The sequence below is a fragment of the Pleuronectes platessa genome, chromosome 11, assembly GCF_947347685.1.
Source record: "Pleuronectes platessa chromosome 11, fPlePla1.1, whole genome shotgun sequence".
Lineage (NCBI taxonomy): Eukaryota > Metazoa > Chordata > Actinopteri > Pleuronectiformes > Pleuronectidae > Pleuronectes > Pleuronectes platessa.
The window spans coordinates 1,386,958-1,407,343 of record NC_070636.1 but is presented as its reverse complement, the minus strand read 5'-3'; the positions used below and the strand labels follow the sequence as shown (position 1 = coordinate 1,407,343).

The window sequence follows — 20,386 nt, the reverse complement described above, 5'->3', positions numbered from 1 at the left end:
AAGGTAGTTTGGTATCAGTGTCTTTCTTGGAGGAGGGGGGGGGGGGGGGTTGTAGGGGCCCCAGGTCACATTTCTCTGGGACCCTGAAGTCTCTTGACACGTTCCTGGTTCAGTGATAATTCTGTTAGAAATACTTTCTCATTTCACAACGAGGAGCAAATCCTGCAGCTGCTGAGTCGCTCTATTAAAACAAACTGATCTTCTCTAACAGACACATTTAATATTTAATATTTAGCTCATAAACGAGCTGCAGCTTTTCCCCACCGATCAAACACTTGATTATATGAATTCATCTTCACGGAAGTTATTCTAATGAAACACAAATGTTATGATCATCAAACTCTATATTCGCGGCCGCTGAGCTGAAACAGGATGAAGTGATGAAGAGCAGCTCCTGGATCAGAAAGTGTTGTTGTGGTGCAGGAGATGTAAAAATAGACCGAACATGATCAGCTGATCCTGGAGCAGCTTCGTTGTGTTTCTATCACAAGAGACGTTCAACAGCAGAAATCTGACGGATACAGGAGAGCGTTAGGTGAAGAGGAGGAGGAAGAGGAGGATGAGGAGGAGGATGAGGATGAAGAGGCCTCCTCGTCCTGCTCGCTACAGGAGGCAGGAGGAGACGGGGCATCGAACCTGTGGCAGCATGAAGCCCCGTGAGGAGCAGGTACTTACTGTCCGGGGCCATGACTCCGGCTCCTCGTCACTGCGGCTCCGGGAGAGTGATGCGCGGCACTGAGGTGCAGCGGGCCGCCGCTCCGCGTCCACAGCCGCAGAACCGAGAGCCAGGACGCCTTCACGGACCGTGGGACACATGCACACTGTGTGCACCGCGCAGACCCGTTCTCTCGGAGAGATGATTTCAAACCGTCACCTCCTCAGATTTTACACTTTGTGATCTCAAGATATTGAATTCACGTGAAACTCACTTTTATTTTTACTGGATTCAGTGTTTGTCTGGTTTATAAAAACAGTCACGTGGTGGTTTGGAGACACGTGACACGGAAGTTGTTGACAAAAACAAGATATGTTAAATTATCAAAATTCATAGGAAATCAAATAAACACTAATATCAAATAAAGAGATGTGACCTGTTTATCTGGAGTAATAATATAATGATCGTTGGTTATGAGTCAGTGCGTCACGTGACACGGAAGCTATTGACAAAAACAAGATATTAAAAAATATATATATATTTATATAAAATTTTAAAATACTAATATCCATAAAAATGTATCCTGTATATCTAGAGTAATAAAACAATTCAGCAGCGGTTTAGAGTCAGTGGATCACGTGACTTGATGCTAATAAACAAATATTTAAAAAAGTATTCATATAATATATCAAAAGAACTCAAATTCACTGGCTGCAGTACAGGTCAAAAACTCTAACTCCTCCATGTTAGTAGATTGGACATGAACCAAACGAAGAAAATCAGTGTACACGTTAATTTCTATTTTCTCAAAGTCGTTCTTATCATCGTTTGCTTTGTAGTTATTTGATATAAAAACTCTCCATAGAAGAACAAATGTTCACAGAAACATAGAAAATGTACAGTATGAAATATGTTTATGAAATCAAACCTTTACGTAATGTTCGGGGCCACAGTCTCGTTTCAGATTTGTCGTTTCCAAGAAACAACATTTCCGCTGAAAACATCTCATGAAAATAACTTTGAAAATATCTCACAGAAATCAGAACCATCATAAGTTCTTGACTCCATTTAGTTTGTCAAACATCCAGAGTAGGGTGAGAAGCTCAGTCATCCGTGAGGGACTCGGATTAGAGCCGCTGCTCCTTTACTTAGAAAGGAGTCAGCTGAGGTGGTTTCGGGCATCTGGTAAGGATGCCCACTGGGCGCCTCCCTTGGGAGGTGTTTCAGGCACGTCCAGTGGGGAGGAGACCTCGGGGAAGACCCAGGACTAGGTGGAGAGATTATATCTCAACACTGGCCTGGGAACGCCTCGGGATCCCCCCGTCAGAGCTGGTCAATGTGGCCCGGGAAAGGGAAGTCTGGGGCCCCCTGCTTGAGCTGCTCCCCCCGCGACCCGACCCCGGATAAGCGGATGACGATGGGATGATGAGATGAGAACATCCAGTGAACAAAATACTGTTAGAAATGTTTTTTTATACAAAATACTGAAATGTAATAAAACATTTTACACCAGAAATAAAACTGAACATGAACAGTGTATTTTCCACAAACCTTTTGATTTTAAAAACGAACACATTTCTGTTCTTATTTTCTTCACTTTCTGCAACATGAGAAGTTTTCCTCCCTCAGACCAGTTTGTGTGTCATTGAAAAACCATTAAAACAGAAAAAGTAAAAAACATTTAAATGTAAAATCATTTTCAAGTGTGTTCTTAAATAAAATCTCTCTTCAGTGTCTCCGGTCGATTCTCCTTCATTTCGACGGGAATCTTTTAAAATATTTTACATTTTCTGAAAAAGTAAAACAAAAAGAAAAACATCATCAGATGGAAGAAACTACAAATGAGATTAAAGGAATATTATCGATATAACTGGTGAGTTTTGAACAGAGGACACAGAAACATGATGGGTTTGAGTGACAGCTGTCTACCTGCAGCCACTGGGTCCAGACTGGTGAGATGACTGATCATAGTGGTCGATGAGGAAGCTTTCAACTGGTCACCTGACAAGAAGATCAGAAACATCCTTCAGTCCATTAGACAACTTTTAATTAAAGTGTTGTGTGGATCTGTGACAACATGTTGTTCTATAGAACTTGATGTGATTGTGTGAATGTGGAAATTTGTTTTTTTGAGCTTTATATAAAAAAGGAAATTGGGATTAATGTGTTTGTGAGGTGAAAGTTACTTTTCTGTTTTAAATGATTGTAAATTCACAGAATAATGAATCAAATGAACAAAAAAGTCATGAAAAATGTATAAATTGATGATAGAAATAACACAGTACATGTGTTTATACAGTGACACTGTGGGGACCGGTCTTCCTTATGGGACAGAGTTTGAGAGTAAATCTCCAGGAAATAAATGTTATTCAAAGTGAACAAGCTGCAGTTATATCACATGATGAATAATGATGTCACACTTTTCAAAACACACAAACTCCTCCTTCGTCCCACAGCTCAGCTTGAAGAAATGGGAGGAGTTTACCTGAGAAGGGGGAGGAGTTTACCTGAGAAGTGGAATTTCTCCTTGGTTCTGGCTTTGAATGACGGTTTGGTTTTCCTGGACCGACCCGGTGCGTTGGACGGGCCGGACTCGTTGCTGGTCGGATCCACCTCCACCTGCCGGTGCCGACGCGACTTGGACGCCTGAGATCACAAATACAAAATCACACACACACAAACACACAAGTTTTTAAACAGGAAGTTAAAGAGCATCTTCACCAACTGTTCAACTTTAAAGAAAACGTGAATAGAAGAAATAAAAGCAAACCTCGGCGGCCTCTCCGTAAGCTTTCGATTTGATGGAGGCGATGAGGCCGGCTCTGTTGGAGCACTGTGGACACACAACAGGAAGTCACACAACAGCACCGCTCTCTGTTGTGGTTATTATCACAACTTACAAAAAGGCAGAAGAAAAACAGTGAGGTTTGAAAGTTATGTACGATCTAGTTCCAATTATGATGACGTGTAAAAAAGCAACTGAATCTGTAAATTAACACACACACGTGAAGAATCCTGACACACAAAGAGAGTTTTACGACACACAGAGGACAACAAATATACTTGAATCAAACTTTAAGTGATATCTTGAGTTCAGTAAAGTTTAAAGTCGTGTCCGTCACCTCCTGCTGAGACGAGGTTCCCTCCCCACAGTCTTCATCCAGGTCTGTTTCATCCTGACGCCACCAGAGGGCATCGGGGGGGAACAGAGAGAAACAGGTTTTCTACAGGTTCATGGTCACAAAGATGAAGATTCATCAAAGAGGAAGTTTAAAAATAGATCTACGGTGGCCTCAGAGGTTCATGAGGAAGACATTGCTTTTACCTCAAAATCACTTTTCTTATTCCTGCTGCTACGACTGTTATTGATGTTTTCACACTTTCTCTTTACATGATTATATATTTTTACACTCATATTTATTTCTTCTTGACTGGAGAGAGAAGCCTTCCACAGTTTTATTGTGTAGCACTGAAGTTTGCTGATCTGCTCCTCATTGGAACTTGTTAGATTCAAACACTCGGTTTCATTTGAGGAGAACCCTGAGGAGGTTCTCACCTTGTTCTGCTGCCACTTGTGGAAATCCAGGACCGAGCCGCGCAGCTGAGGGACGAAGCTTCTGTGGATCATGTTCACGGACTTTTCCGACGGCAAAGAGACGGACGTCTTCATCTTCTCGTAGAGCTCGTGGATGTTGGACAGCTCCTGCAGAAGAGACACAAGGATTCATCAGTTTACCTGTTCCTCCGAGTTGAAGCTGGAATCGAGCGTCTCTCCTCTCTCACCTCCAGCAGGTCTCCGTTGATCAGCTCCTGAGGACGAGACGCTCGCTCAACGAACTCCTCGGACAAGTCCGACTTCTCCGTCTTCCTCTTCTTCTTGTAGGCGAGCTGGGACGAGAGGGAGAGGAGGAAGGGGGGGATGAAGACAGAGGAAGGAGAGAAAACAAACACTCGACTGAAGGCGGGCGGCTCACCAGCGTTGGCATGGCGGTGAAGTGGAACGCCTTGAGGAACCTCAGCTGCCGCAGGATGTAGACGGCGTCCAGGTGCTGAGCGTCCGCCGCGTCTTTCTCAAACTTCTTCACCTCGTCCCAGTCCTTCAGCGCCACGCGGATCTGCAGCCAGAAGAACTTCATGGTTCACTGTGTTTCAGGTTCGACCTCATTCATCTAAAGCTCCGGTGGACGGAGAGGTGCTGACCTGCTCCGGGGGCGAGGCGGTCTGACACCGGTACAGACTGTAGAGCAGGTACAGACCCCCGACCCGGATCTGGAAGGTGAGCGGCGGCAGGAAGTAGCTGTAGGCCAGATCCAGAACCCGCCGGCTGAACGCTCGCTTCTCGTGCTTCACGGCGCCGCTGCACAAGAGAGAAACCACACGGGTTCGATACCCACAAACCGGATTGAACCAGAGGAAACACTCTCACGTCCGGCCCGGAGGTTCACAATGTCATATAAAATATCATTTATATTGACAATTAATATTGATAAGTGGCTATTAGACAAATATAAGTTGTGATGTTTTGTGTTAAACTTACTAGAAAATGTGTGTGAAGTTCGATTCCCTCCAGATTTCAGAGAAAACCTGGAATCGGACGGACTCAGTTTTCTGGAATCGGCCGAGCAGCGACTCACAATCTGACTTCAGCTGCTTCCTGTAGGGGTCCGTCTCCCCTGAGAGACACAACACAGACACACACACAGGTCACAAGTTAATCCATCTCCCCTGAGAGACACAACACAGACACACACAGGTCACAAGTGGATCCTACACAACCTAAGAGAACACAACACAGACACACACAGGTCACAAGTGGATCCTACACAACCTGAGAGAACACAACACAGACACACACAGGTCACAAGTGGATCCTACACAACCTGAGAGAACACAACACAGACACACACAGGTCACAAGTGGATCCTACACAACCTGAGAGAACACAACACAGACACACACAGGTCACAAGTGAATCCTACACAGCCTGAGAGAACACAACACAGACACACACAGGTCACAAGTGAATCCTACACAGTCTGAGAGAACACAACACAGACACACACAGGTCACAAGTGGATCCTACACAACCTCACAGACTGTTAAAATAACACAGACACACAAACCCACCACGTTTTGAACGTATCATTGTGAAAACGTGCTACTCTGGAGCCGGTGAACGTAAATAGACGTAAACACAACGAGCGTCGCACTTGTAATGCGTCATCGACAGCGTTAATGATGCCTTCAAGGACCGTAGTTATTACGCCGTGGACACCTGACAGTAAATAATGAGTTTAAAATGAAATGATATTTAATATCATATCATTTTAATTAATGATGTCACTCTTTCATGTTTTGATGTTACACAGCTCTATGTGTATTAATTTAATTTGTTTCCGACCCCCTGAACGTGATTTTCTCCGTGTGACATCCTGCTCATTATTTCCCTTATATTTACTTTTCTTGCTTTGCTGTCAAAGCAGGCTGCTATATAAGGTTTATTATTATTATTATTACTTTCATTATTATACTTAAAAGAAAACAGACGAGTTAAGAAAATGTCCTTTTATACGTGTATCAAATTTCCGACTTGAGCAGGTGTAAGTGAACGCTCCACCCGGATGTACCTGATGACGTCTTGCGGAAGTAAACAAAGCTCGGCTGACGTGGAGGAGGCTAACCGGATGAACCGGATCTGAATCAGTGGTACAGAACCGTGGGGTCGATTCCGCGTCTGTCCCATTTAACGTCTGTCCGGTTGTGTCGGTGTCTCCGGCTCCAGCGGAACTAGTCCCCGTGTGCTAAGCCTCCCTGCGCGGTTAAGATGGCGGCGGCGGACGACGCCAGCCGGCCGTTCGCCGGCCTGTCAGACGTGTCCATCTCGGGGGACATCTCGGTGGAGGGGGACATCTCCGTCCCCGTCGGCTCCTCCAGGAGGGACGACGAGTACTCGACGCTGGACGAGCCGGTGAAGGAGACCATCCTGCGGGACCTGCGGGCGGTGGGCAACAAGTTCATCCACGTCCTGTACCCGAAGCGGAGCTCGGCCCTGCTGCGGGACTGGGACCTGTGGGGCCCGCTGCTGCTCTGCGTCACCCTGGCGCTGCTGCTGCAGGGGGGGGCGGCCGACTCCGACGACCAGGGGGGGCCGCAGTTCGCTGAGGTGCGGGACCCGTCTCTTGTCCACATGGGTCTGGGTGCAGGTTCATGTGTGTGTGTGTGGGGGGGGGGGGGGGGGGGGCGTGCACGAACAAGTGGTTCTCAACTTCATTTTCCTTCAAACCATCGAACTACTGGGGTTGTAAGCCTCTGCAAACCAGTTTAACCAGTGCAGTTTCAATCTAGATTTGTGTTTTCCAGATTCACGAAGTCAGTGTGACCTTTGACCTCTGGAGTCTAATCAGCTCATCTGTCTAATGAGCATTTGTACTAAATCTAGAAAGATTCTCACCGGGCGTGATTTAGATCTGTTCACAAGAGAGTTACCTACAACCCCAAAATACACGTGATCATAAAGTGAAGTCTTGCTGGGGTCAGAGACCCTCAGAGTCCGGTCCCTCAGAATCCGGGGCCCTCAGAGTCCGGTCCCTGAGAGTCTGGTCCCTGAGAGTCCGGTCCCTCAGAGTCCGGTCCCTGAGAGTCCAGACCCCCTGAAGCCCAGGTTCAGGTCTGAAGACGGAGCTGAACTCAGGGTGAAGGACTGAAGGTTCTGACGTCACTGCTCCTTCGACCCGACTCGTGATCAGCAGCATAAACATATGATTCTGTTAAATATCAGGGTTATGAATAACGCAGCTGACTCCATGTTCTCATGTTGTGATGTTCTCCCGTGTCCAGGTCTTCGTCATCATCTGGTTCGGCTCCATCATCATCACCCTGAACTCCAAGCTGCTGGGCGGCACCATCTCCTTCTTCCAGAGCCTGTGCGTGCTGGGCTACTGCATCATGCCTCTGACCGTGGCCATGGCCGTGTGCCGCATCGTGCTGATCGGCGGCTCGGGGACCGTGAGCTTCGCCGTGCGGCTGGTGGTGGTGACGGCCTCCTTCGGCTGGTCCACCTTCGCCTCCACGGCCTTCCTCGGCGACAGCCAGCCGGCCAACCGCAAGGCGCTGGTGGTGTACCCGGTGTTCCTCTTCTACTTCGTGATCGGGTGGATGATCCTGACCTTCTCGCCCTCGCAGTAGAGGAGGAGGAGGAAGACGAAGACGAACACTCGGATCTGAACTGACGTGACGTGTTCCTGATCTCCAGCTTTTTGACTCATGGGACATTAGAGGAATTCCTTGGGAAGCAGCGGGGGGGGGTTTATGCTGAGTCACCGCCGCGCTGCAGACAGAGTTTGAAAAAGCTGATGAAAATGTTCAGATTCTTCCAGTTTGTCTCCTAGAGCTGTGTAGAATTTAAAAAAAGGTCCATAAGCTTGTATATAGAAATGCTTTATGAATGTTAGAGTTCCAGAGCAACCTTCATTTGTCTCCTCCCCTCGGTCGCTCTGGGGCTCTGACACTTTGACGCAGCTCTCGTCTCATTTCGCTCTTTTGCATTTTTGTTGAAGTTTTTTCTTAGGGATGATTTTTCTTTTCGTGAGACGACAGATGACGTCTCAAATGTCTCGACCTTCACGATGTCTGTCTCTACGTCCCCTCGCAGACTGTTGGTGAGCGGACGTGTTCACACGCTGAGGGAACCTCTGGGCTGTGATAGGTCGATTAACCTGCCCGTCGATCGTTAACCTTTGACCCCTGCTCAGTTTCAGAGAACCTGTCATTTCTCTTCTTAAATTACTAACACTGTCTGGTCATGTATTTTAATTTATGGGTATTAATTTTCATCAAAGAAAAATGATTAAAATACATTTGATTTGCAGTGATTGAATGTTTTTTTATTTTTCAGGCTCAGCTCTCGGACTAAATCAGACATTTTACTTTCTGTATGAATTAACGTACAAATGCAACTCGTTTAAATAAAAAAACACTGATTTAACAGAATTAATAAATCATTCAGAGTGCATCAATCATTCTGTGGCAGCAACATTCCTGTTATTAGGGCCCGAGCACCTACAGTGGGAGGCCCTATGGTATGTCGAAGGATTTTTATTCATCTTTTTTCAGGGACTCAACATTCTAAACTTCTTACCAAAGTTTGCAGGAAATTCAAAATCCCCAAAAGTAACTGTATTCTAGAGTAATTTAAAATAGGCGTGGCAAAATGGCTCAACAGCGCCACCTAAGGAAAAGCCTCAGTTAGCTTTCACCGATCTTCACAAAAATCATTCACATATTGTAAACAAAGACAAATATACATGAATGTGAAATTAATACAAATTTAATTAATCTATTCTCAAAAACATAACAATTTAGGAAGATACACAGATTGATTGATAGAGAGAACGATAGAAGATATAAATAATGGTAATTATGGTAATAATCATTAATATTCTGGTCAGATCACATTAGCTCAAGCTGAGCAGCACAACACTGCCACCTAGTGGACAAAAGTGCAATCAATCTATATCTATATATATATATATATATATAGTATATATATATATTATTTTTCCTTTTTTTTCAGGAACAGCACAATAACATTTCGTTTTTTTTGTGGAACTGATGTATACAGTTCACTTTAATATTATTAGTATTCGACATGTATACATATATAATGTTATTATAATATGAAAGCTGTTTATTATAACTCGGTTGAATATATGTTGTGTCATTTATATGTTTGTTTAATTTGTCTAAAAGTGAACATTATGTAAGATTTCTTTTTTATAAACTTGACAACAACATTTGACGTCATCACGGCGCGACAGCTTCTGCCCAGTCGGCTCGTGCATGTAAACATCGGGACCTTGAACAGCTGATCGCCGCGTTGGGTTTGAATCTTGATTTACGGTTTGAACCTCGATCCTGAGGAGGTGCGACCTCCTGCTGCTCCTCGGCCCCTGAGGAGGTGCGACCTCCCGCTGCTCCTCTGCCCCTGAGGAGGTGCGACCTCCCGCTGCTCCTCGGCCCCTGAGGAGGTGCGACCTCCCGCTGCTCCTCGGCCCCTGAGGAGGTGCGACCTCCCGCTGCTCCTCGGCCCCTGAGGAGGTGCGACCTCCCGCTGCTCCTCGGCCCCTGAGGAGGTGCGACCACCCGCTGCTCCTCATTCCCTGAGGAGGTGCGACCTCCCGCTGCTCCTCTGCCCCTGAGGCGGTGCGACCTCCCGCTGCTCCTCGGCCCCTGAGGAGGTGCGACCTCCTGCTGCTCCTCATTCCCTGAGGAGGTGCGACCTCCCGCTGCTCCTCTGCCCCTGAGGAGGTGCGACCTCCCGCTGCTCCTCGGCCCCTGAGGAGGTGCGACCTCCCGCTGCTGCCCGGCCCGCGGTGCCCTCAGCCCGGTCCCAGATGGAGCACCTGCCCCCGGAGGTGTGGGTTTACGTGTTCAGCTTCCTGAGCCAGGAGGAGAAGAGCACGGTCCGCCGCTGCTGCCGCTGCCTCCGGAGGCTCATCGACCACGGCTCCCTGTGGCGGGACCACACGGTGGTTCTGTCCGACCTGCGGCGCTACACCTACGGCTTCTGGGACACGCTGCGCCACCGCAAGCTCACCCGGGTGTCGGTGCGACACCTGCGGCGCAAAGAGTGGCGGCGGCTGGTCCGGTTCCTCCCGTCGCTCACCGCCATCGTGTTCGTGGACGGGGGCCGGCTGTACAGGGAGCGGTACCTGGACCACCTGGCCCGGTTCCCGGAGCTGAGGGACCTCGGGGTGCGGAACGCCGCCTGGGAGGAAGCGATGCTCGGCCGGGGCGTGAGCGAGCAGCTGCGGGAGCGACTCACGCACCTGAGCGTGTGCAACGTGCGGCTGCCATGCACGGAGCAGTTCATCAGCACCGTGTGTCACCTGGTCAACCTGCGCTACCTGCTCTTCCACCAGCAGGGGGAGGGCTACGGGCTGGACACCGTGCGCCCGGTGCCCTGCGGGGTTTTCCACCGGCTGCTGCGGAACCTCAGCAAGCTGCGGCACCTGTCGTGGGGGATGAGGGGGGAGCCTCCGGAGCCGCTGCCCGACGATTACCTGAGTCCCCTTGAGCCAGGTACAGCTGGCACCTGTCGGCCCCGCTCCTTACCTAGCTGATTGATTGGTTCCCTTTGCAATCAATCAATCAATTAATCAATTACTTACCTTAACTCCAGCCAAAGACCTGTCAATCAATCAATTCATCGATTACTTACCTGATTTATTTCTTCCAGACCTACAAATAAAAACTCTTTCAATCAATCCACCTTTTAATTTAAAGTTTAGCAGGTCTGGTTCCAAAGACCTGTCAATCAATCAATCCAATTAATAAGAACAGCCTATATTCACACATCAGTTTGTCTCTTAGAGTGGAACTACACGTTTTACCTTTATAACCGGGGAAATAACACCAGAGTCACATGTGAGGATCCCAGGACACACACAGGTTCTGATGGAACTGAACACAACAACACAACAGGAGTTACTACATGAGAAGAACCAGTTTGTATCATCATGTTTAAAAGGTCAGGAGTTAGTGAGGGTAGAAGATGTGAGGAGACATCTTGTGATCTTAGTCCCCGATCAGGATCCACCATCTTGATCCACGACTCGCCAACAAACAGAGCAGTTATAGAACCTTTCAAAATGCCCGTTGCAAAGTTCACATCCCCACTGTTTTAATTAAAGCACTAAAAAAACTCCACACAGTTGTTAAACAAACCTCTTCGTCCTCTTCGTCCTCTTCTTCCTCTTCTTCCTCCTCTTGGGTCTGACAGGAACGAGCCGGTATGGCGGCCCGGCGCTCACCAGTCTGGAGCTGGTGGATTACCCAGAAACCCTCCTGCCAGAGAACGCCCTGAGGAGCCTGACCTCGCTCCGGTCGCTGACGGTTCGCTACCGGTACATCAGAGAGGGGATCCAGTGCCGCCTGACCTCCTGGCTCAGTCCACTGCAGCAGCTGGAGACTCTGAAGATCATCGGTGGGTTTGAGTCTGATTGACAGCTGTGATCATCCTTCTACCAACTAATGTGTGATTGTTCTGTTATTATTTTCTTATTCTGTGGTGCAGGGACCAGAACCAGGATTTCTCTCTCTGTGTTTGTTCTGCAGAACTTTGATTTGACAGTTTTGTGTGTTGTCGTGTCAGGTGGTAATTCTCTCGCCACATATACGACCACCATCCCGTCCAGCGTGACCAGGCTGATGCTGCGTGTGGCCATCACTCTGAAGGACATGGACTCCATCGCTCCGAAGGTGCCGGCGCTCGAGCACCTGGACATCGAGCAGAACCGGTCCAGCGGCAGCCTCTGCAGACGGATCCCCATGTTGTTCCCTCAGCTGCGGACGCTCCGGATACGGTGAGTTTCACAGGATCCGGCCAGCCGACCGCTCAGAGGACAGATTGTTGTTTGATCTTGTTTTCTTGCTTCTTGTGTTCTCAGGTTCTTCCGCCGAGAACCAGAGAAAGACCTGCTGAGCCTCCACCGGCTGCGACACCTGGTGCAGCTGGAGCTGCTGGTGGAGCGCTCCTACATCCTCAGAGACTACCTGAACGGTCACCCCTGGCCCAGCCCCTGCGTGCAGGAGCTGATCGACCAGCTGCGCGAGCTGTCGGAGAACCGGATCACCGTGATCACCACCATGCGCCAGAGGAACCCTCTACGAGAGTGTGACTGTGTGTGGGAGGGGGACTGAGGAGCAGGAGGGAAAACTGGGAAATCAGTTTTTATTCTCCTGAAGCGAGAGGAGGACGGAGTCGGGGACGAAGGAGTCGGTCTGTCGATGAGGACAGACGGGGGGGCCTGTTTTCTTCTGAAGGAAAAGGTTTGAAGACGAATGAGACTTAATGAAAGTCGTCAGATGTTAGAATCATGTGATAATCAATGGAACTGAAGATTAGAGCAAACCTGGGCCTCAAAACATCATGAAATGAAGCCCTCTGGGGATTAATGAGATCTGGGCAAACCAGCAAAGTGAAGTTTGATCGAGGAGGAGATCCAGAGAACGGAGGGACGACTCAGACCAGCAGGAACCAAACGAGGCCGGGAGCCGGGACTGGGTTTTCTAATTGGTTCCACAACAGATCCAGTTGTTAGCAAACTAACCAACATTCATTTAGCTCCATCAGTTCATCATCAACGTGTGAATAATCAGGTGTTAAAGTCAGCTGCTGTTTCAGTCTGATCTGAATCATCATTTCAGCGGATCACAGCCTTATTGTGCGTCATAAATATTATGTGTTGATGCAGCTTCATCAGTATTTGTCACAATTATATGAACTAATTATTTCCTTTGGTGAATAAATGCACTATCATAGTTACATCATGTTGTTTCTCAAAGTAAAGCCCAGATCAGAACAAACACAGAAACACAAAGTCTAAAGTTAAACTTAAATGACTCATTCAATCATTTAATTTAATTCATTTCAATCCAACTACTTTATTCTATCATGTCACATGATGTTGTTTTCAGAAGCATCCAATGTTTGTGTTGTGTGAGATGTCATTTCTATTTTTTTCTTATTTTATCACAATTTACAGAAAGAATGAATATTTATTGTATAATTTCATTGGTCCGTTTATCATGTCACAACATTAAGTAGAACTGTGTGTATGCTGAAAATAAAATATATAAATATGATATAATATTGTGTATTATTTACATGTGCAGTTATTCTTAAATTCTGTTATTTATTTAGCACAAGGAAAGGAATCTTTATTTCTGTTTGAACTTTGTCAGTTTCACGTTAAACTGAACATCTTCCATATGACCAGAGAAATGTTTGTTTATAAAAGGGACTCAGATCATGAAGGTATTATGGTGTTTGATTAAATTAAATACTGTGACAAAACAATAAAATACACATTTTATTTAACAAAAAATAGTTATTTAATATCAAGATTTAGACTCAACTGTACAGTATAATCATTAACAAAAATATATGAAGTCCATTTAACGGATTCAAAAACATGGAGTCGAGCTGAAGAGTCACCTGATGATTCACGTAGCGGTCATGTGATGTAAACAGGAAGCAGATGATCTACTGACAGGTCATCAGCAGCAGAGGGAACTAAACTCACTAAAGTCTTTGTTTAAGGTGTAAACTTATTTAAGGTGAAGTGTCTGAAAACCGTGTTAATGTGGACGAATACAAATCAGAGAATACTAACAACTTTTCGTTGTTTTCTCACGTGTGAACGTCTCAAACGTCTCAATCGTCTCTTTTTAATCATCTTAATTGTTCTTCAGAAGCAGAAAAGCACAAAAAGTCTCCTGTCATGTAACTGACGTGTAGATCTGTCTACTCTAGATCTCTGGGGGGGATTTGTTTTCATCTATATCTATATCTATCTTTATATTTATGGAACTGATGATCTGAAAAACGATCCAATCTGTGACTAATGATGTGATCTGATCTGTGGTGAGAACAGGTGAGAGACTCGGACCTTCAGATTCAGATCAGTGGACGTCCTCCTGTCCTCCTGTCCGTCTGTCCCTCAGAACTCCAGCAGGACCGTCAGCGGCTCGGCACAGCTCAGCACCATCTCTTGTTTCTGGCCGTAGACTCCCTGCTCCACCTTCACCCCCGCCCTGGTGCACTTCACTGAGCCCTGCAGCAGCTCCCTGCAGGTGGACACCAGGTTGGAGAAGAGCTGGGCGCCCCACCACGGCTCGCACCCGCCCTTGAACTGCATCTTCCTCTTGGGCACGGGCTCGCCCAGCAGGGAGTCCTGGGGGACCAACAAAACGCTCCCGGGAAGCTCGAGCACCGAGGCCCAGTGCCGGGTGTCCTTCCGGAACAGTTTGGTGGTCATCAGAGTGTTGGCTGTCGAGAGGGAAACACAAACAAAACTGAGTCCACAGAGATTTTGAATTCAATAACTCATTTTTATTTTATTGAGACATTTTCCTGCTGAGACAGAAATCGGGAAATGTTTTTATCAAGTGCAGCTTGAACAATGAAAGTAGCTAATTGAATTTCTGGCTTTACTTATATTAATAATCCTTCGTTTAAAATGTTGTTTGCTCGCCTGCGAACATGAAACAACTTCTCACCTATTTCATCCGTGATGTTTTCCGTGGCTTCACGGGAGAAGCAGACGTACACAACCATTCCCTCCTGGATCTGAGGACCGAGAAGTGAAGTCACAACCTGAAGTCATATCCCGATGTTTACACGATTATATTATTCTATCATTTCTGTATTTTCTATCCGCTCCATGGACGCTTGGTTTTCACCCCTCGTCCATTTGTTTTCTATTCGTTGGTTTGTTGTAAAAATGAATGAACAGATTTCTGCTCGACTTGTTGAGACGTGGGTTGAGAACTGAGAACTGAAGGAGCAGAGGAACCCACCTCGGCCCACTGAGCCTCGGCCCCGTCCAGAGCAGGTCGGATCTTCACCTTGGCCTGGCTGCACTGCTGGATGACGGTCCGGGCCTGGAGCGTCCTGGGCCCCCGGCAGAGGGCGGGGCTGCTCCTACACACACACACACACACACACACACACACACACACACACACACACACACACACACACACACACACACACACACACACACACACACACACACACACACACACACACACACACACACACACACACACACACACACACACAGTCAGTACATCTGCAGTGATACAAATACTACAACTACTACTAATACTATCTGAACACATTGATTAACTAAGTGGTTTCAAAGGAAGAGAGCCTAACTTTCATTTTACAGAAGAAAAGGACAGATGTCCATGGAATTTACATAAAAATAATTATTTTCTAAATTCAGGCTCTTTGTATTTGTTGGTTTATTTATTTAATCGTTATTAATAATAAAGTTTATGGGTAAAATTTTAAACCTCAATTAATTTCTTTGTCATAAAGGTTTGATAATAATTGATATGTTTCTATATCAGCTGATAGATCGGTATCAGGAATCTTTAGCTCCCTAACATCGGCGTTCATTCAGATCCTTCTCGGCTGCTCTGTGGGTTCTGGGGTCTCACCTGTCGGCCTCAGCAGGTTTGGCTGCCTGATCCGGTGCAGAGCCGGCGATGGTGAAGACGGGCCAGGGTTTGGTGCTCGGGGCCACCACCGGCTCCAGGCCACAGCTGGACGCCCTGTTAGCCGGGGACTCTTCCTCCGGGTCCCTGCTCCTCCTCTTCAGCGGGCGCTGCACGCCGCCCTCGTTCTGGGTTTCCGTCGCTGTTTGTGATTGGCTGTCGGGACTTACAGGTTGAGTGTGATTGGCTGCTGCTTGTGGAAGTTGGGGTTCTGTGGGCCCGTCAGGTGGAGGCAGCTCTCTGACGTAGTGATGTGTTCGGGCGCTGCCCCGAGAGTCTCGTGCTCCGGGTCCCATCTGCTCCTCGGGAGGATCCAGGACGCCGCCTTGACCCTCGGGGTGAGAGTCTGTCTCCCATTGGACGTCAGCCTGCTTCCCTCTCTGATTGGACCGGACTCTGGTCCCGGGCTTGAGGATGATGGGAATTCTGCGCTGAGGGTTGATGGGAGCTGCAGGCCGGGGGGGCTCATCCTACGAGGAAGACGAGGGACAGGAAGTGAGAGATTGTGAGATGACGGCGTATTCACGGTGTAGCAGAAGCATTTAAAGTCATTTTAAAATATAATATAGTAATAAATGTTAAGGAATCAAACTTTATCTATTGACATTATAATTGACCTTTAACCACTTTAATCTAATCAGATCATCAGTGAGTCCAAGTGAACTGTTTTACTCTGAACACTTTTCACAAACTGTTTCTCATCCAACATGTTGATTGTGTTTGTTCTGCTGAATGAAGCTGGGAGTCCCACCTCTGTGTTGTCTGGTTCCTGCATCTCTTCATCCCCAACGCTCCCACCACCACCACCACCACCATCATCATCATCATCTTCTTCTTCTTCTTCTTCTTCTGCATCATCCGTCTCACTGTCAACACACAGAGACGGAGAGACTCAGACCCTTTGAGTTCTACTACTACGTATTTTAAACCATGTGTCGCTGCTGTTATACATAAAACACCTGAGTTACTGTTACTATGAGATATTTATAAGTGTTACAGTTGTTGTCACTGCTGTTATTATTGATATCTATAATTCTAATGCTCCTCTTACTTCTATTTAAATACTTTTATTGTCATTCAAGCTACAGGCCACACAAGTTGTATCCGACTCACAATACAACAGACTGAGAGACAAATACTAAGAATGAATAAATACATTAACTTTAAAAGGTAAAGTATTGTGCACATGAGAAAAGTGAAAGTTCCTCGAGTTATGACTTTGTGAGTGGAGCCTTTTTACCTGAAGCTCCACTTTGTGAGATGTTATAAGTTAGATGGACACAGTGATGTACCTGCTGGCGTCTCGGTGAAGCTGAGGTGATGTGTGCGTCTGCAGCGAGGACTCGGATCCCCCCCCCCCCGCCGCCTGCTTCTCCGGCTTCTTCCTCGTCGTCCGGCTGCACTCGGAGCAGCTGCTGATCCACTGCACCACGTCGGGCTTCATGGTTTTCCAGAAGAATCTGTCGGAGGTGAAGAGCGTTAATCTATTCAAATAAGTGTCTGTTGTCAGTGTTGTGCGTCGGTGTCTCTGTGGATCAACGTCTCGTTCCCACGTGACCACAGGTTCCTCTCTCACCTCTCGTTGAGCAGCCGGAGACACTTGTTGGTGTCGAGGTGGTTCAGCTCGTTGTGATAATCCTTCAGGGCGACTTCCACCTGCTGCTGGCTCCTCAGGACCAGACGCACCCGCTCCCCCTTCACCATGTGGAGCTCAGCGTCTGGATGGACAACACCTGGATCTGTTCAAAAGTCCAACCCACTGTCTAACACTGCCCCTGAGCAAGGCACCTTACTCCCCCAACACCTGCTCCCCGGGCGCTGTGCATGGCTGCCCACTGCTCTGTGTGTCCTGCTGTGTTCACCAGATGGGTCAAAAGCAGAGGACACATTTCCCCCATTTGCATGTAGTGTGTCTGTGCATGTGTGTGTATCTTGTATCTTTTCAGCACAGGGAGTTTGTGTTGTTGTGCAAACCTCATCACATGTAACACACATGTTGTGTATGTTGGTTAGAGACGGGGGGGATTTCTCGTGGGCTCAAACCTTTGATGACGAACTTCTTGCAGAATCTCCTGAAGGTGTTTTTCTCCACGTAGCTCAGACCCGGAGGATAGATGCGTTGACGGAGGTAGAGCTCCACAGCATCGTACTTGGCAAATAAGGGCTGTTCACACATGGAGAGGGAATTAACAGCACACACACGACTCGACGGTGGAAGAAACAAGCCTCAGATCACACAGGAAACACCAACTGCTGCGTCTTACTGCCGAGCTGCTGTGGACCAGCCGCGTGGGGACGGCGTCCGGACGGAGGACGACTTTGTCTCCCGTGCGGTCGAAGCAGTCCTCGGTGAAATGGGTGGAGCAAATTGACGAGCCGAGCCGGGGGTGCCAGTTGGCCCGGCCGACCGCCTTCAGCCACTGAGCGAGCAGGGGGGGGTCGTGAAGAGGAAACCTAGAGAAAATAAAAGTAGACTTTAAATAACTGTTTGTCAAAGATGGTCGTTCTTCTCACGGTGATGCTTGTTCAAGAGTTTCTGATCAGTTTGGTTTGAATTAGTTATTTGATGATATAAAAACAATGATTTTAACTCAGTAAGCTAGTGAGTGAAAGGCCCAATCAGCAAGAGCTGCTGAGGCTGGTTTGTCATTGTTTCCAAACATCTCTGTTTCTGTTTGTCCAGATTTAAAACGCAGCCCCCGGAGTTTTCAAACTAAAACAGGACCAGCAGCGTTTACACATGACTTCATACAAATGAAATTCAACCGATTCATTGCTGCTGTCCAGCTCTGTTCTCCTCTCATGCTGCACGATGACCAGGAGACATGGACTCGTACTTGTGGAAGGCGAGGCCCAGGCCCCTCTCCACCGGCCCACAGCAGTGGTTGCAGCTGTGGACGCTGCAGCGGAGCCACTTCCTCTTGGTTCTGTTGAGGCAGGTGTGGCAGCTGGAGATCCAGGAGGCCAGGTCCCGGGTCAAGCTGCTCCAGTAGAAGTGCTTGGTGATCTCCTGCTGGCAGATGCCATGACCGTAGTGACCCTGGTTGTCGTGGAACTGCTGCAGGATGGTGTTCACCTGGGATCCAAAGACAGATTTGAAGATAACAGAAGAGCAGAGAACTTGGATTTAATCGATTTCTATCATCGTTTCTCCTGCAGTGTGCAGACAGACACTGAGCAGCTCCACTCGGTTGAAGATGCAGGTGAAAGGTGATTCCTGATCCAGTGTAGTTACCTCCTCTCGGCTGCGTGGCACTCTGAGCGGTGGAGAGACCCGGGTGAACATCAGCACTCCATCTGAAACAACAGACACATGATTCTACCTCATTCCCCAGGACACTTCACCTCAGTGAGAAACTTCAGTCTGAGTCACAGAGAGTAGATTCACCTATAAGTCCAAAGCGCTTGGCCATCCTCTTCAGAGCACCTCTGCTCTTCTTGCTCTGCATGGGAACGACCCTGTGGCTCAGATACCTGCAGAGACGACTGGGTGAACAACATGTAACGGGTCTGACGTGGATCATGTGATCAGTGGATCTCGTGTCTACCTGGCGATCTGGTTGTATGTGGAGAAGCTCTGCTCGATGATGGTCTTTCTCCTCTTTTCCTCTCTCACTGGCAGGAACTCCCTGGGGTCGGCAGCAGGAGCAGGGAGGCAGTACTGGTGTTCCTGCAGCTGCACTGGTATTTCAGAGCGATGGCAGACTGGTGCCGACGGGTCTGTGGTGTCTGCAGCCGCAGCAGCTGAAGAGAGGAGGTCCTCCAGGGAGTTGGAACACAGGAAGTCTTCATCTGAAGGGACAGGAACCTGAAAGACGAGGAGGATCATCGGATCAGAGCCAAACTCTCCACACCTGAGGACTCCTGCCGAGCTAAAGCCTCCTTATCTGCTCTGGATGCAAAGTCATTTTAATTCTGCACATAAATACGTAAATATGATCAAACTGAAAAAGCAGAATCAGTTTCTCAAAATCCAGAAGACGTGTTTCTATTTTTCTCTGGAGCTGAAATCTTCAACCTGCAGGCTGATGTTCACTTGATTCGTTTTATTTCCAGACATAAAAAGGTCTCAGCAAATAAAATCAATAGTTCACAGACAGCGGTGAGTCCTTTATGGTGGAGGGGACATTTGTGATAAATCATTGTTTCACTGAGCTGTAACTTCAAGGAATTTAAGGAACATCAAGCTGACTGAACATCTGGGATCTGCTTCACCTCGTCTTCCTCGGCTGTCGCGGTGATGATGGTCGGCACAGCGTCAGGAGAGAGAGTCAGCTGACCGTCCTCGCTCAGCGTGAAGCAGGACGACTCAAAGTGCCGGGAGCAGAGGAAGGAGTTGGAGCGCAGCGAGCCTTCGTCCCTCTGAGCCACCATCAGCCAGCCCCCCCGCTGCTCCGCCTCCTTCGGGAACCTGAGGGACGGAGGGAGGAAGAAACTGGAGGTGAAGCCAAACCAGAGGAACGTCTGCCTGCGGAGAACCACAGGGTTCCCTCCTCGGTCCCATTTGATTCCCTCCAGCAGGGAGGTTGTGTTGCCTCCCCTGTTTGTTTGTTTGTTTGTTTGTTTGTAAGCATGATAACACAATAACAACACAATGGATTGCCATGATACCAGGTGGAAGAATGTGGTACAGGTCAGGGAGGAACGTTCTACTTTACGTTCCTA

General features: G+C 47.7%; 7 protein-coding genes across 8 annotated transcripts in view; 3 read left to right on the top strand and 4 right to left on the bottom strand.

Moving 5' to 3' along the window:
- The window catches only part of LOC128450900 (E3 ubiquitin-protein ligase TRIM35), a 454,970-nt gene that overhangs the window by 403,093 nt on the left and 31,491 nt on the right, over positions 1-20,386 (top strand). The gene's annotated exons all lie outside the window — the stretch shown is intronic.
- snapc1b (small nuclear RNA activating complex, polypeptide 1b) lies at positions 1,707-5,878 on the bottom strand. The gene is made up of 11 exons (XM_053434673.1): positions 5,783-5,878; positions 5,193-5,328; positions 4,856-5,012; positions 4,630-4,770; positions 4,439-4,543; positions 4,212-4,358; positions 3,778-3,831; positions 3,426-3,488; positions 3,163-3,301; positions 2,585-2,656; positions 1,707-2,445 (listed from the first exon to the last, which is right to left on the bottom strand). Exons 1-11 carry the CDS (start codon positions 5,799-5,801, stop codon positions 2,408-2,410), a joined length of 1,071 nt encoding a protein of 356 aa, XP_053290648.1. The 5' UTR covers positions 5,802-5,878; the 3' UTR covers positions 1,707-2,407.
- Positions 6,294-8,655, top strand: yipf6 (Yip1 domain family, member 6). Its single transcript, XM_053434676.1, has 2 exons — positions 6,294-6,818; positions 7,493-8,655. Exons 1-2 carry the CDS (start codon positions 6,480-6,482, stop codon positions 7,838-7,840), a joined length of 687 nt encoding a protein of 228 aa, XP_053290651.1. The 5' UTR covers positions 6,294-6,479; the 3' UTR covers positions 7,841-8,655.
- im:7136021 (uncharacterized) lies at positions 10,048-13,305 on the top strand. Its single transcript, XM_053434731.1, has 4 exons — positions 10,048-10,735; positions 11,436-11,639; positions 11,808-12,018; positions 12,103-13,305. Exons 1-4 carry the CDS (start codon positions 10,048-10,050, stop codon positions 12,353-12,355), a joined length of 1,356 nt encoding a protein of 451 aa, XP_053290706.1. The 3' UTR covers positions 12,356-13,305.
- On the bottom strand, positions 13,515-15,594 carry LOC128450916 (D-aminoacyl-tRNA deacylase 2). Of its 2 annotated transcripts, XR_008340046.1 has the most exons (3): positions 15,017-15,594; positions 14,717-14,786; positions 13,515-14,486 (listed from the first exon to the last, which is right to left on the bottom strand). XR_008340046.1 is itself a non-coding variant. In XM_053434681.1 (2 exons), the coding sequence occupies exons 1-2, from the start codon at positions 14,772-14,774 to the stop codon at positions 14,158-14,160; spliced, it is 387 nt and encodes a 128-aa protein (XP_053290656.1). In that variant the 5' UTR covers positions 14,775-14,846; the 3' UTR covers positions 13,515-14,157. The 2 variants fall into 2 exon arrangements, 1 of the variants encoding a protein (XP_053290656.1); XM_053434681.1 differs by lacking the exon at positions 15,017-15,594 and having other exon boundaries at positions 14,717-14,846.
- LOC128450968 (uncharacterized) lies at positions 16,992-18,495 on the bottom strand. Its single transcript, XM_053434730.1, has 5 exons — positions 18,488-18,495; positions 17,986-18,175; positions 17,765-17,885; positions 17,298-17,439; positions 16,992-17,181 (listed from the first exon to the last, which is right to left on the bottom strand). The coding sequence occupies exons 1-5, from the start codon at positions 18,493-18,495 to the stop codon at positions 16,992-16,994; spliced, it is 651 nt and encodes a 216-aa protein (XP_053290705.1).
- Positions 18,228-20,102, bottom strand: LOC128450912 (uncharacterized). The gene is made up of 5 exons (XM_053434675.1): positions 19,937-20,102; positions 19,270-19,529; positions 19,110-19,195; positions 18,957-19,018; positions 18,228-18,797 (listed from the first exon to the last, which is right to left on the bottom strand). Exons 1-5 carry the CDS (start codon positions 20,093-20,095, stop codon positions 18,522-18,524), a joined length of 843 nt encoding a protein of 280 aa, XP_053290650.1. The 5' UTR covers positions 20,096-20,102; the 3' UTR covers positions 18,228-18,521.